This window comes from Danio rerio, chromosome 18 (genome assembly GCF_049306965.1).
Source record: "Danio rerio strain Tuebingen ecotype United States chromosome 18, GRCz12tu, whole genome shotgun sequence".
Taxonomy (NCBI): Eukaryota; Metazoa; Chordata; class Actinopteri; order Cypriniformes; family Danionidae; genus Danio; species Danio rerio.
Window position 1 is genome coordinate 52,411,632 of NC_133193.1, and position 16,772 is coordinate 52,428,403.

Consider the following 16,772-nt stretch of genomic DNA (forward strand, 5'->3'; position numbering starts at 1 on the left):
CACACATAAACTACCGACAATTTAGCCTATGCAATTCCCCTATAGCGCATGTGTTTGGACATGTGGGGGAAACCGGAGCACCCGGAGGAAACCCACGGGAACTCGGAGAAAACTTGCAAACTCCACACTGAAACGCCAACTGACCCAGCTGGGGCCTTCTTGCTGTGAGGCAAATGTGCTACCCACTGCGCCACCGTGCTGCCCAAACTGCTTTGCATGAGTCCTGTTATATGCTATGTATTAGGAGAGTGTGCATTCTTTCCTAACTAGATTAAACATTATCTTTACACACGATGAACTTGAGAAATCATTCATCATTTTCCTTCAGCTTAGTTCCTTTATTTATCAGAGGTCGCCACAGTGGAATGAACCACCAACTATTCCGGCATGTGTTTTACACAGCGGATGACCTTCCAGCAGCAAACCAGTACTGGGATACTCTCACATTCATACTGCATGCAGAAGCGCGAGCGTCACTGAAGCAGCAGTGCCTTGACAGTTTTGGCACTGGGTCTATTTTTGCCGCGTAATTAAAGGGACAGTGCATTGATATAGACCAAAACACATTGAATGACAGTAAAAAGTAACAATTTTACCCAATAAATTCATCAATAATATCCACTGATTTTTATAAAGTCAATCAAATGAACTTTTAAAATGGTAACAAGTCTTTATTTAGGCCCGAACTACTGAACCAAATTTAAAATAATTTTAGTTTTAAACTAGTGGGGTTTTGAAATCAATGAAATAATCGTGATAACCGTGAAACCGTGATTATTTCTTACACTATAATCGTAAAACCAAAATTTATAGTCGTTGCATGCCTACTTGAAAAAAAAAAAAATAATACACAGTTGAAGTCAGAATTATTAGCCCCCCTGAATTATTAGCCCCCTGTTTATTTTTTCCCCAATGTCTGTTTAATGGAGAGCAGATTTTTTTCAACACATTTCTAATCATAATAGTTTAATAATTCATCTCTAATAACTGATTTATTTTATCTTTGCCATGATGACAGTAAATAATATTAGACTAGATATTCTATAAGACACTTCTATACAGCTTAAAGTGACACTTAAAGGCTTCACTAGGGTAATTTGGTTAACTAGGCAGGTTAGGGTAATTAGGCAAGTTATTGCATAACAGTGGTTTATTCTGGAGACTATTGAAAGCAAAAATATTCTAAAGGGGCTAATAATATTGACCTTAAAATGGTGTTTTAAAAATTAAAAACTGCTTTTATTCCAGCCGAAATAAAACAAATAAGACTTTCTCCAGAGGAAAAAATATTATCAGACATACTGTGAAAATTTCCTGAATCTGTCAAACATCATTTGGGAAATATTAAAAAATGTAAAAAAAAAAAAAAACAAATCAAAGGGGGGCTAATAATGTATACACACACACACACACACACACACACACACACACACACACACACACACACACACACACACACACACACACACACACACACTTCAAGCTGTTTTGATCTGTTTTTAATCACTTTATTATTTGTTTTTTGTTTTCTTATATTTTTTTATATTCTTGTTTATGTAAAGCACTTTGAATTGCCACTGTGTATGAAATATGCTATAGAAATAAACTTGCCTTGCCATATATATATGTATTTATATTTATATATATATATATATTAAAAAATATTGACTTATTGTTAAATATATGCCTGTTACTGTAAAAATAACTATTTTTAAAATTATTTTATTGTTAGCTATATGTAATGTTAAGGTTAATTTAAGGTTAATTTATGAGACGGCAGACCGCTGCTCCTGCAGGATGACAGATGCTATCTTGTAGGAAACTGCAGTTTGTTTGTGCAGTGGAAAAGATGTGAGATGTTTGTCTGTGATTTAAGATCTGCTGCCCTCGTGTGGTTGAAAAAGAAAAATGCAAAGTGTGTGTGTTTTTGCGCGCGCGCGTGTGTGTGTGTGTGTGTGTGTGTGTGTGTGTGTGTGTGTGTGTGAGTGAGTGTACAGTCAAGGCCAATATTAGTCATTTCTTAAAGTTCCATTATTCATATTCATACCATTATTCAAAGCTGGCCGACACCGTATCCAATGACCAACAATACAGTTCAATAAAATGAATTAAATAAATTAAATTAAAAAAATTATAATTAAAAATAATTTAAAAAACTAAATTTAAAAAACTATTGCTAAGTGATACAATTCAAAACAGACGAACAGACAATCAGGGTAAGAAAATTAAAGCAATTACACAATTCCTCATGATAGTAACAGGCCATTAGAGAAAATAGTGTTTAACCCTGTATAAGGCAGACATTTCATTCCTAAAGGATCTTAAATTTGACTTGATAAGACCTACAGGAACTCTGGATTACGTTTCCAGCCATCTTCAAAATACCTTAATTTGTTTTTATCAGAAAGAAACTGATAGAAACAAATAGTAAGTACTGATCAAGTGTTTGTTTGTTTGTTTGTTTGTTTGTATACTTTATTGTCCCTCAAGGGGAAATTTTCTGTAGACTCACACAGCACTTCAGCAGATTCTGACACAATAACAATTTAAAAATAAGCCAACATGCAAAAGAATTACACACACTATCATTCATTGTTCAATAGTCGGATTGACACTGGAATAAAAGAGTTCTTCAGCCTGTTCTGTTTCCAGCGGAAAGTTCTGTATCTTCTTCCAGAAGGTAAAAGATTGTAAAATGGGAAGAGTACATGAGATGGGTTACTTAAAATTCTTTTCGCTCTATTCAGAGTGCATTGCTCGTAGAGTGTTTGTATACTAGTAAAAGTTTCAGATCCTATTAGTTTATAGCAGTTCTGATAATATTAAACAGATTTACTGAAAGATTGCCATACCATGTAGATAGACCACACCTGATAACACTTTCAAATACAGCTTGATAAAATAAGTACATGATTTTCTTATCAACACCGTAAAACCATAACCTTGGTAGAAAATACAGTCTTTAGTGAAGCTTTTCACAGATCCAGTTTACGTGATTGTCCCATGTTAGAGACCGGTCTATGTGAATTCCCAAATACTCGTATGACTGTACTTGAGTGATTTCTTGATTATAACACTGGTAAATGCTCGACAACACACTCGGGATACAAGATTATTTCCGTTGTTTTTTGTTTTTTTTCGCATTTACTTTTAAAAATCACACCACTCAACAAATGAATCACTTTCAGAAAAATAGACAGAAACGGGATCTTGTTTGTTCAGGAAACTTAATTACTGTATCGTCTGAATATTTCAACATAAGATTCTGTGAGTGCCTGCTCGAGCACTCATTAGTATATAGAGTTAATAAAAGTGATGAGCTCACACAGCCCTGGGGGACACCAGCACTACTATATTTGACTTGAGACAAACTATTATTTTCTTTGCCTGCCTGAGTTCGATTTGTTAAAAAAGATTGATACCATTCAATAATTGTAGAGTTTACTCTTGAGTTCTGAGTTCACTCTCTGGTGGCCTACTCACACCTGCAGCTGTTCCACGATGGACGTCAAGCAGGGCTCAACAATAAGGACTGCCCGATGGCCCGGGGCCTGCGTGTTAGATGCTCGGGACGGTAGACAGGATTGTTACTGGCCCGATTGGGCCACTGATGCCCTGTCACTAAAGTTTAATTTACCTGTGACTACTTGTCCATGTTTTGTACAGTTTGACGTCAGTTTGGCAGGCAAGCCATCTTTTGTTTTGCAATAAAATGCCTGCACATTTTGCTGCTTTTGTTTGCAAAACACTTTGAATCTTGCTCATTGTACATTTATTAACCTTTTTTTTTAAATATTTTTTAAATATTAAATATTTATTTTTTTAATTTGTGGCTAAGACATAGCTATTAACATTTTTTGGTAAGGACAGTGAAAATATTGGCAGGGCAAGTAAAAGTCTTAACCACTGGTCCAATTGGGCCAGTAGAAAATATCCTTAGCGTTGAACCCTGTCAGTGTTCTCCAGCACCCAGACTGCAGTTCTACACAAGACGTTTGGCCAGAGGAGAAATGGTCGTGCACCACTGAATCTGGTTTCTCTCGGGGTTTTTTATCCTTCACTTTGGTCAATTGGTGAAGTTTGTTCCTCCACTGTCGCCACTGGCTTGCTTGGTTTGGGACTTGTAGAGCTGCGCATCGATGGATTAGTGTTTGGACTTTCACACTGAACTGAACTTCAACTCTGAAAACGGGACTGACTCTGGTTTCAGTTTACCAGAACTTCAATGTTAAGCTGCTTTGACTCAATCTACATTGTAGAAGCTACAGAAATAAAGAATCGTTGAGAATAAATGTACATTTTTGTTAAACTATCCCTTTAAACACAAGGTGGCGGTATCTGCAAACCATCTCTATAGCGTGAGCTGCCCTTAAAGCCCTTTCCCTCATCTCTTGTAGCTCAAAAACATCCACCGGAGACTATTTGCATGTGGAGTCCTTGTGAAAGCGGTTATCAGACTCGAGCTCGGAACGTAAACGGTCAAGTTTACTGAGCTTGCAGCATAACATGAGTGATTAGGGTATCACATAACAAACACCCCCACTCTTTTTCCCAGCCTTCTCGGTTGCATGTTTGTGTCTGGTAAATCCGAAGACCTACCGCCCTGCAATAGACTTGCAAATCACTGCTCCCTTCTGCCGCTCCATTAGCATACAGATGTGCTTAAGAAAAGGAGAGCGGCCTCACAATGGAGCCCTGATGTGAGAAATGCCCTTGCATTTCATTTACTGCCCGGCCTCGTCCCAATAAAAGCCAGCGAGACCTTTGGCTATTGTCCATGACCGCGTGTGACAGTGGGATGTTTCTTAGTCTTGCATGCACAAATGCAGGAACAATGAGCGGAGCAACACACAAAAGCCTTCATCTGTTCGCTCGGCCTTTGTGTGTGTTTGCGGCTTGCATAATTAAAAGAGCTGTCAAGTATGCATTTTTCTTTTCTTTCAAGAAGGCAGATGGAAGGAGCGGCGCTCAACTGAACTTGTGTTAAATGCGAGCGGAGGGCCCTCACATGGATAGGAGGTTTCTAATGACGTTTAAGATTGATGTTCATTAGCTGATGTGAAGAAATAAAAGCAAAGACTGAACGCTTGAAAAACAAAATGCTGCTTGTTCAAACTGAAATGAGCCTAAACGGCAGAACTGTTGAGTTTGTTTTGGGACAACTTCATTGTTTTATGTTTGGTTTACTTAAATTGGTATGAATTAAGTAGTTAAGTTAATTCTTTTAAGTTCTTCCAACATAAAAAGCAAGGATTGTGAAAAAAACAACAAAGAAAAACAAAGCAAGGACTGATTTTGCTGCTGTTTGTTCAAACTACTTCTTTAAAATGAGCTGAAATGACACAATTCTTGAGTTTTTTTGGGGGGAACTTAATTTTTTATGTTTGGTTTACTTCAATTGGTAATAAATAATGAGTCCCAACATAAAAAAACAAGGATTGTGAAAAAGGCAACAATGAAAAACAAAGCAAGGACTGAAAACTGGGGGGAAAAAAAAGATTTTTGTTGCTGTTTGTCTTTAAAAATAAGCTGAAACGACACAATTCTTGATTTTTTTTGGGATAACTTTCCAAAAACTTAATTGTTTTATGTTCAGTTTACTTCAGTTGGTAGAAAATAGTAAGTTAACTTAATTCCTTTATGTTTTTCCAACACAAGAAAGCTAGAATGTGGTGAAAACAATGATGAAAAACAAAGCAAGGACTGATTTTGTTGCTAGTTCAACCTACATCAAAATAAGCTGAAACGACACAATTCTTGTGATTAAAAATTTTTTTTTAAAACAATTAAAACTTAATTGTTTTATGTTCCGTTTACTTAAATGGGTAAGAAATAGTAAGTTAACTTAATTTTTTCATGTTGTCCAAACACTAAAAAGCAAGAATATGACAAAAGCAACAATAAAAAATAATGCAAGGACTGACTCTGTTACTGTTTGCTTAAACTACAACTTTAAAATGAGCTGAAACGACCCAATTTCACATTTGTTTGGGACAACTTAATTGTTTTCTGTGCACTTTTGCTCATTGTTTACTTCAATTGGTAAGAAATAACTCAATTCCTTCATGTTTTCCAACACAAAAAGCAAAAATGTGGAAAAAAGACAACAATGAAAAACAAAGCAAAGGACTGGTTTTGTTGCTGGTTCAGACTACTTATTTAAAATGAGCTGAACCGACACAATTCTTGAATTTTGTTGGGACAACTTAATTCTACAAATCATAAGTTAACTGAATACCTTCATGTTGTCCCAACATAAAAAAAGCAAGGATGTGAAAAAAGGAACAAATGGAAAAACAATGATTGTGTTGCAGTTTTTCAAGCTACATCTTCAAAATGAGCTGAAATGACACAATTCTTGAGATTGTTTTGGGACAACTTAATTGTTTTATGTTCAGTTAACTTAATTGGGTAAGAAATCAGTTAAATAATTTTCTTCATGTTGTCCCAACTCAAAAAAGCAAGATTGTCAAAAAACAACAACAAATGAAAAACAAAGCAAGAACTGATTTTGTTGCTGGTTCAACCTACTCCTTTAAAATGAGCTAAAACAATACAATTCCTGAGTTTTTGGGACAACTTAATTGTTTTATGTTCGTTTTACTTAATTGGGTAAGAAATAATAAGTAAACTTAATTTTTTCATTTTGTCGTAACAAAAAAAACAACAACAACAATGTAAAAAAAGCAACAATTAAAAACAAAGCAAAGACGGATTTTGTTGCTGGTTCAAACTACTTATTTAAAATGAGCTGAAACAACACAATTCTTGAGATTTTTTTGTGGACAACTTAATTGTTTTATGTTCGATTTACCTAAATTGGTAAGAAATAACAAGTTAACTTAATTCCTTCATATTGTCCCAACTCAAAAAAGCAAGGATGTGAATAAAGCAACAATGAAAAACACATCAAGGACTGATTTTGTTGCTGGTTCAAACTGCTTATTCATGAGCTAAAACGACACAATTCTTTAGATTTTTTTTGTGGACAACTTAATTGTTTTATGTTCAACCCACTTAAATTTGTTAACTTCAAGAATTTGTGTTGGGACAACATAGCAGAGGCAAAAGCAGGTCTTGTCAAGTTAATTCCTTCATATTGAAGCACAAAAAAGCAAGGATGTGAAAAAAAGCAACAATGAAAAACGAATCAAGGACTGATTTAGTTGCTGTTTGCTCAAACTACTTATTCAAAATGAGCTGAAACGACACAATGCTTGAGGTTTTTTTGTGGACAACTTAATTGTTTTGTGTTCAACCCACTTAAATTTGTTAACTTAAAGGATTCGTGTCGGGACAACATAAATAAATCACATGCATTTTTTTTTTTTACATGCATTGAAGGAGGCGCAAGCGGTTCCCTTGAAAAGTTTATTTAAAACAATATATTATAATGAAAATGGGCATCACTATCCCATGGAATGTAAACAGGTCATTTAAATTATACAAGTAAACAAACACGAAACGAAAGCACAACACAATATACTGTACTCACACTTTGAAAAAAAACAAATAAATAAGTTTTAAGTTAACAAAAGGCAAAAGCGTGTCTTGTCAAAAAAACAAAAACAAAAAAAAACGAACATCAAATAATAAAACACAACCTACGAACATCAGAACTCGCGTCTTACGTTAAAATAAGAAGCTGCGGTTGGACTTGACTTGTTTCTGTCATTTTCACATTCACGTTGGCTTGCATATGGACATCTTTGACTCTTCCTTATGGATATCTCTGACTATTAATATACAGGAGTGTACAGATAGCACAACAATCCTGAGATTCCAACACTGAGACTCTGTGCGGCCGGTCTTCGTTAAAGCTAAGAGATATAGCTCGTGCAAAAGCAGACAAATGGGCTCAAAGAAACAAACAAAAAGCCTTATGTACATCGTTCCTTCTTCCAAATGCATAAACACACACACACACACTCACATAACCAATGCATATTACAAAAGCAATAAATAGTTTGTTTTTAAAGAAAGGACTACGGTTAGACTACTCAATAATACTGTCTGTTTAAAAAACAACCATAATGCCTCAACTAAAGGCTACAGTATATGTTCAGGGAGCGAGTTAGACGTATTAGACACTAGAGATGTATATACTCTAAGCTGCTCAGCTTTGGTTAGACTACAGATGGGCGCCTTGGGAAAAGGACAGACAAAACACTGCTTCCCAAAACACATAAACCTAAAGTGAAGTTCCCACTGCAGCTTCAAACAGGTATACAACGGTATACATCAAGTTTTCTTGCGTTCATGAACTATCACGTGTTGGCATGGGACGATGATGTTTACAGCGGTTTGGGGTTTTAAAACCGGCCGAATTTTCTGATATAGCATATTTTTTAGGACTATTTTATGCAGCTTTTTTTAATGCAGCAGAAAAGTGGACCGTCCACATCAAAATCTACTGTTCTGTAGGATCAGAAACGCTCGTAAAATTAAATATACTGTGTTCAATGTCTGCAAAAAGGTGTTGTTTTTGAGCCAGACATTAAATAAAGAACATATTTTGTTCATCATTAGGTTATCATACCATCATACACCGCCCCATGCCTAATCACGTTGACTTTATGAATAAGCCAATGCAATATGCACAGTGTTTTCTAGTCATCTGAGACAGACAGGCGACTGAAAATGGGCAGACGTTTGCCCTCCAGACTGGGAGAATCGCAGCCGCTCAGACTGCTGGAGCTGGTGTATCCGTCCTGGTCAGAAAGAGAGTCTGCGGACGCACTTCTTTGCAGACCCTTGAGCGCATATGCAAGGTTTTGCACACTTTCTGCATCACTAATGGCGTAGAAGTTCCCATTGGGACCCAGATCTGAAAATGGATGGCTGCTTTTCAGGCTTCCAGGCTCGGGAAATAGAGGAGACAGCAAATCTGGACTGCCTGTTGATTAGATATATGCAGATATTTAATATATTGTGGGAGTAAGCATGCACGATATTGATGGATACTTTCATATAATGTGAATTATTACTATGTCAACACTCGTAACTTTTGATGCTTGTTGTTTTGGGAGAACTTAATTGTTTTATGTTCAATCCACTTGAATTTATTTAAAGAAAACTATTAAGTTAACTTGATTTGTTTTGGGACAACATGAAGGACTTGTGTGGAACTTTACAGTGAACTTTGCGTTTCTTTTAAGACTCTTCAGATTGTTGTGTTAATGATTGAAGACATTAGACGTTTCCATGTTAATCTGGTCAGTTTATAGGGGTTTGATTAATCATATAAGGGTGTCAATTAATTTAGCAAATGTCAATGTAATGAAAACTACAGTACAAATGCATTTTTTTAGTAATAGGTGATCTTAATTTTAGTTAATCCCTAATATTTTGCATTCGTTAACAGCAGTTAATTTAGTAAAAGTCTATGTAATGACATCTACAGCACAAAAAGCATATATTAATATAATTAGGTGGTGTTAATTTCTTAGTTAATCCTCTATTAGTGCATGAAAAAGTCAAAATCGTTTCGTTAAGGGGAGTTAATAACTACCCAGCAAACAATTTCGTGTCTAATAGACATCTAAACATAGACCCTTTGGCTAAAACATAGTCTAAATAAAGTCATCTTGGAAAAAAAACAAGGCTAAACTTGGTCTGTCAGTCTAATATCTAATAGACATCTAAGAATAGCAAGACTAAGAAATAGCCAAGAAAAGCTAATAGCTAAGAAAAACAAGACTAGTCGTCGAATAGACAGATTAGACAGACTTTATATGTGTAGTCATTCATTTCTGTTTATTTGACGGTATAATTAATCATATAAAAGGACGTCAGATAATTTTGCGCATGCATTTAAATGCATTTATTAATATTAAGTGGTACTAATTATTAGATAATCCCTCATAATTAACATTGATTAACATCATTCATTTAACGAAAGTCAGTGTTACGACATCTACTGTACAAAAAGCATTTATTAATATAATTAGGTGGTGTTCATTTCTTAGTTAATCCCTAATAGTGCATTAAAAAGTCATAATCGTTTTGGTAAACGGAGTTAATAACTACCCAGCAAACAATTTTGTGTCTAACAGATGTCTAATAGACATCTAAATGTAGACAGCTTGGCTAAAACAAGGCCAAACTTGGGTTTTCAGTGAAAATCTAATAGAGATCTAAGAATCGCAAGACTAAGAAATAGCTAAGAAAAACATGAGTAGTCTCTAAAATAGACAGATTAGACAGACTTTATATGTGTAGTTGTTCATTTCTCTTTATTTCATGACTAGTCTAGCTTGGCCTAATTGTAAGCCTGGTTGATAGTTCTGCGTCGAGTGATCGGCGTGACCCACTGCGCATGCCTTGTGCATTGCTGTGCATTCATACTTCTGTGGGCTGTTTATGTTCCTCTGCAGTAACACTTCCGAAACGCTAGTTGGCAGTGAGGTGTTAACGTTCGTCTGTGTCGAGTTTCTTCGCTGGTGTTTTGTTTTTTCTGAACGCTTCCTGAATGTAAAAGTGGCTCAAACTCACTCATTTTGAGGCAGAAACCAGCTGATGTGCAACAACTTAAACCATGAGGTAAACACAAAACAAAACACAACTTTTTATCTGGAGCTCCTTCTCGAGACTCGACACTTGTAAACACTCGCTCCAACGCACTCAGCGCTACCAAGCCAACCAATCACAGAGCTTGTGCTACGCATCATTGCGACGTGTAGTTACATTTTTTGAGAGGTGCGCGTCAGCAATGCCAATGGCCACAGCGAGGGCTATGCGTCCATGCGTAGGCTGCGCCGTAGCATACGTGTGCACTTGACGTAGAAGTGTAAATCAGCCTTTAGATGCCTATTAGATTTTCACTGACAGCTCAAATTTAGTCTTGTTTTAGCCAAGATGACTGTTTAGACGTCTATCAGACATCTTTTAAGAAAACAAAAAATGCATGCTGGGTAATAACATTCAGTTGAATTAACTTTAACATAACAAATTAATCACAAAACGTCAAATATTTTATTTAGCTTCAACTTATTTTAATAAGTTAATCAGGTTTCAACAACTTTTTTAAAGCTATGCAAAGTTTAACTTATATTTTAGTCAGTTTGATTGATGCAAGTTGAGATGACTAGAAAAGTTAATTTGATTTAGCTTGAAACTACACTGTTTTCCGGCAGCCGGGAAAAAAACGTAAAATAACAGCAGTTAAATTACAGAAATTTACCGTAACACAGCAGAGGTTGAATTACAGAAATTTGCCTGAAATTTAAATGTAAGGAATTTTGTATAATTTAATGTCTGTTATTTTACGTTAAATTTCTGTAGTTTAACGGCCGTTACTTTACTTTTTTTTTCTTTTTTGGCACCCCAGCTGCTGGAAATAAACAGTAAATTTACAGATTTTTTTTTACAGTGTAGAGAAACTAGAGTCTACTTTTCTCGATGCATTACGCATCAACTAATGTTTACTACTCGTAACGTGTTCTTTATCATTGATTGTACCTGTTAAAGCAATCTTTATACACAGCTTAGCTCAATATTGCGATAATATCATAATAAAAGCTTTAGAAACTTGTGATTCTTTTTCTGAAGCATTTATATACCAACGTAATCGCATGGCAATTCGTAAAATTTGGTTTTGTGGCTATTTTGTATGAATTCTTATGATCTAATTCGGACAATTTAGTACGATTTGCTCATCCCCCATTGACGGTTGCGTTTAGGGGCGAGGTTGGGTGCCACGCCTCCTTTTTAAAATCCTATAAATTCGAACTCGTATGAATTTGTGCGCATTAGCCACAAAACTGACAAAACGTAAAATACTTACATTTTTTCGTGAGATATATATCGGTATATATCACGATATTGAGCTATAATATGACTATAGTTTGGTGTGTATAATTGGTTCTGCTTGTGTAGAACGTTAAACCTGTCGAAAAAATATATATATTTTTCAACTTTCCCTCATAAACGCATTTAACACTGGCAGAATCCTACCTGTAGATGGCGGCGGAGATACCGAAGACGATCTGGAAAAGGCCAAAGCATCAGGCACAGCATGAAAGCCACTGAAGTTTTGCTTCTGCGATGAGAATCCGCTAAAGCTGACGCTCTGTCGAAGCAACTGCGGCCGCTCTCGGATGTGTGTGTTTTCTGAAAGCCCCATCTGCTCTTCTGCGTTGTGTATAAAGTGGCAGCGGGCACCATACGGGCAGAAGCCAATAGTGTGAAAAGTACGACACGGTTCGGTTTTATACTTGGGATGCCTGTTTAAACCTCTCAGCTCTTCCATCCCATGAGCGAATTGGCATTTGGCTCCGTATTTACAAGTGCCGCTTTCTTCAAACGTACGACAGAGCTCTGTTTTATATCGGGTGGACATCGGAGCAGATGAGCTGGTGCTGAGGAGTTTTGGAGAGCAGTTGCTGATGTTTAGACCTGGCGGTGGTGGTGGGAGAGGATTATTGGTGGTTGTTGGACTCTCTAATCCACTCACATGACTCTCGATCATGCTCACGGAACGGTCCACTCTGAATGGGATGTGGTTCAGGGAGGAACGCGGAAGCTGCTGTTTTTTCTCGAGGCTCCAGGATTGGTTGAGGGCCGGCAGGGGCCATAAACTGCTGTCCGTACTGTTGAATTTAGAGTTGGGAAGAGTCACCGGGCATAGCGAGTGTCTGCGCTGGAATCCAACCACACGCTGCTTCTGTGTGGCATCGGTCAGGTCAATGCCACGGAAACTCTGGGGGAAAATGGAGAGAGAGAGAGATCAGTATACACACTCATAATGATATACATACTTTGATGCTTGTTCAAACTACTTAATTAAAATGAGCTGAATCAACACAATTTTAAAGGGCTTTTAGGGCACAACTTAATTGTTTTATGTTCAATCTACTTAAATTTGTAAAAGCAAATTAAGTTACTTAATGGAATTGTGTGGATCTTAGTATTTTGTACAGTGTACTCAAAAAAAAAAGACGTTTGTTCATGCAGACTACTTATTTAAAATGAGCTGAAACAACACAATTCTTTGTGTTTACAAGTTTGTTTTGGCACAAATTCATTGTTTTATGTTTAATTTACTTAAATTGACAACAAATATTATGTTAAATTAATTCCTTCATGTTGTCCCAACATCCATCCATCCTTCTGTCCATTCATCCTTCCATCCTTCCTTCCATCCATCCATCCATCCATCTATCCATCCATCCTTCTATCCATTCACCCCTTTATATTTATCCATCATCCATCCATCCATCCATCCATCCATCTTGTCTATCCATCCATCCATCTATCCATCCATCCTTCTATCCATTCACCCCTCTATATTTATCCATCCATGCATCCATCCATCCATCTGTCCATTCACCCCTCTATCCATCCATCTTGTCTATCCATCCATCCTTCTGTCCATTCACCCCTCTATATTTATCCATCCATCCATCCATCCACCCCTCTATCCATCCATCCATCCATCCATCCATCCATCCATCCATCCAGTCTATCCGTCCATCCATCCATCCATCTGTCCATTCACCCCTCTATCCATCCATCCATTTTGTCCATCCATCCATCCATCCATCCATCCATCCATCCATCCATCCATCCATCCATCCATCCATCCATCCTTCTGTCCATTCACCCCTCTATCCATCCATCCATCCATCTATACATCTTGTTTATCCATCCATCCTTCTGTCCATTCATCAGTCTATCTATCCATCCATGCATCCATCCGTCCATCCATCTTGTCTATCCATCCATCCATCCTTTCTGTTTGTCAGCAAATAAGTAAATCCGCCTAATTCGTCAAGGATATACACAATAAACCAAACTTATTTCCACAGTGGTTCTTGATTTGAAGTACACATTATACTACTCCTGATAACATGTACTCCATGACACAACATTATAAGAATAAATACAAATACCATCACAAAAAACATTAAAACATACTGTAAAAGTCATCAACATTATTCATTTTGCAGTGTAGTTGTTGAATAAAGGCACTAATATGAATGCATGCTAGGAAGTTCACATAAAAGTCAGTGGTATGTAAAGAAAGTATGTAAAAATGAGACGTTCTTCATTGTGTTCTATTAAAGAAACAAGAAAGAAACTGTCCCTTTAAATGGATCATTTGAATCTTGAAGTTCATTTGGGATGTTTAAAACTTACTTAAAAATTGTTTAAAACGCAAAGTGTGTACAGATGAAAGAAACCCAAGCCTCAGGTTTGGGATGTAAACTCAATATTTAGGTGCACTGTGCCTTTAAATGATTCACTTGAATCTTGAAGTTATTTTGGATTGTTTGAAGAACTTCGAGGACAACACATACACGTAATACACTTCATTAAACATATACAGGCTTTACAAATATGCCATAAAACTGCAGGTTAACAATGTTCAAATATAGTAACTTCTATTTGTTTGTAGCTATAACTTAATTTGATTGTAATGCAATAATGTGCTCCTTTTGGAAAGCTGCTTTCAATCAATAAATATAGTAAAAAGCACTAAATAAACCTGAATTGAATTGAAGAACAGTTTTAAAAGCAAAGTGTGTCCAGATGAAAGAAATTAAAGCATCTGGTTTGCAATGTAAATTGTATATTTGAGTGCACTGTCCCTTTAAATGAATCATCTAATTCTTAAAGTTATTTTGGAATGATTTAAGGACTTTGAGGACAACACACACACTTAATACACAAATAAACTTCCTTAAACATGTAAAGACATCACCTATATGCTATATAACTGCAGGGTAACCATCTCTGTAAGTGTAACTCTAACTTGATTTGGTTGTAATGCAATAATGTGCACCTTTTATAAAGCTGCTTTCAATCAATAATCATTGTAAAAAGCAGCTAATTAACCTGAATTATATTGAAGAACAGTTTTAAAAGCAAAGTGTGTCCAGATGAAAGAAACTAAAGCATCAGGTCTGCAATGTAAACTATATTTGAGTGCACTGTGCCTTTAAATGATTCATGTGAATCTTAAAGTTATTTTGGAAAGTTTGAAGGACTTTGAGGACAACACACACACTTAATACACAAACACACTTCATTAAACATGTACAGACATCACCTACATGCTATATAACTGCAGGTTAACTATGTTTAAACATAGCAACTTACATTTGATTGTAACTCTTAACTTATATTTGATTGTAATGCGATGATGTGCACCTTTTGTAAAGCTGCTTTGAAACAATAATAATTGTAAAAAGCTCTAAATAAACCTGAATTGAAGAACAGTTTAAAACGCAAAGTGTGTCCAGATTAAAGAAACCAAAGCGTCAGGTCTGCAATGTAAACTCAATATTTGAGTGCACCGTGCCTTTAAATGATTCACTTGAAGTTATTTTGTAACGATTGAAGGACTTCACATACACTTAATACTCAAACACAGTTCAATAAACATGTACAGACATCACCTATACACTATAATATCGCAGGTTAACTATGTTTAAATATAGTAACTTATATTTGATTGTAACTTTAACTTAATTTGATTGTGTTGATGTAATGTGCAGCTTTTGGAAAGCTGCCTTTAAACAATAATTAGTGTAAAAAGTACTTAATTAAATTGAGTTAAATTGAAGAACAGTTTAAAAAGCAAAGTGTGTTCAGATTTAGGAAACTAAAGCAACAGATTTGTAATACAAACTGTGTATTTAAGTGCACTGTGCCTTTAAATGAATCATCTGAATCTTGAAGTTATTTTGGAATGATTCAAAGACTTTGAGAACAACACACACACTTAAACATGTACATATGCATCACATATACGCTATAAGATTGCAGGGTAACTATGTTTAAGTAACTTATATTTGATTGTAACTCTATATTTGATTGTAATGCAATGATGTGCTCCTTTTGGAAAGCTGCTTTGAAGCAATAATTGTTATAAAAAGTGCTTAATACACTTGAGCTGAATTGAAGAACAGTTTAGAAAGCAAAGTGTGTACAGATTTAAGGAACTAAAGCGTCAGGTTTGTGTTGTAAACTCTCTGTTTAAGTGCACTGTGCCTTTAAATGATTCATTCGAACCTTAAAGTTCCAAAAGAGTAGCTAATAAAGCAAAGTTTGCATTCTTACCTTGCAAAATTCATCATCCAACTCCAGGAAGGGTGTGAGGAAATTTGATGGCATTTTTCAGGATGCCTGGCTGTGGTGTTTCTCTTTTTCTATATATTATTATGTCAGTGTGCAGTTGAGGTTTTGTTGAACTGCTCAACTACTGATGCTCTGCTTCTGCTGCAGCCCATCTGTTGGAATCTCCTTTATAAGTGGAAACTTTTAACCCCGCCCACCTTTTGAAGAGGCGTGTTTTAGTGCTTTGTTCACACCCCTTCAAAAGTGAGGAAAGTTTGCTTGTGAAGGATTTCTCTCTCTCTCTCTCTCTCTCACACACGCGCTCAGATGAGGTGTAAGTTATTTAAAAATAGCCACATCATGGTGGATCTACTTCAAGAAAGTTTGTTTCTTAGAAAGCATGGTTTTTAAAGTTAACCTAAACTAAAACTTTAACAACTTGAAATAAAATATGTATTAAAAAAACTTTTTTTGTTTCATCTAATTAAAATGATCGGCTTTTAATGTGCAGTTGAATAATCTTTTAATAATTAGAGTTTAATAGACATTTAATAGTAAGGCTATTTAATAGTCAGTTTTAATAGTCAATTAATATTAAAATAAAGTTTTAAATTGTGTAAGTACAGCATATTAAGCTAAATAAGAATAAAAATTTGAAAAGACAAACAAATGTACAGCAACTGCTTACTAAATTCTCCATTTTAAACATT

The 16,772-nt window shown here is 35.8% G+C and overlaps 1 protein-coding gene across 1 annotated transcript; it reads right to left on the reverse strand.

Annotated features, from left to right (window-relative positions):
• Positions 1-7,357: 7,357 nt before the first annotated feature.
• On the reverse strand, positions 7,358-16,230 carry sb:cb81. The gene is made up of 3 exons (NM_001423264.1): positions 16,066-16,230; positions 11,956-12,700; positions 7,358-8,896 (listed from the first exon to the last, which is right to left on the reverse strand). The coding sequence occupies exons 1-3, from the start codon at positions 16,117-16,119 to the stop codon at positions 8,610-8,612; spliced, it is 1,086 nt and encodes a 361-aa protein (NP_001410193.1). The 5' UTR covers positions 16,120-16,230; the 3' UTR covers positions 7,358-8,609.
• Positions 16,231-16,772: the final 542 nt, after the last annotated feature.

Coding starts and splice junctions, on each gene's coding strand:
- sb:cb81 (NM_001423264.1), bottom strand. CDS start 16,119: ATGCCATCAAATTTCCTCACACCCTTCCTGGAGTTGGATGATGAATTT. Junction 12,701..16,065: donor TGGATGATGAATTTTGCAAG/GTAAGAATGCAA, acceptor ATTTTCCCCCAG/AGTTTCCGTGGCATTGACCT. Junction 8,897..11,955: donor ATCTCCGCCGCCATCTACAG/GTAGGATTCTGC, acceptor TCTAATCAACAG/GCAGTCCAGATTTGCTGTCT.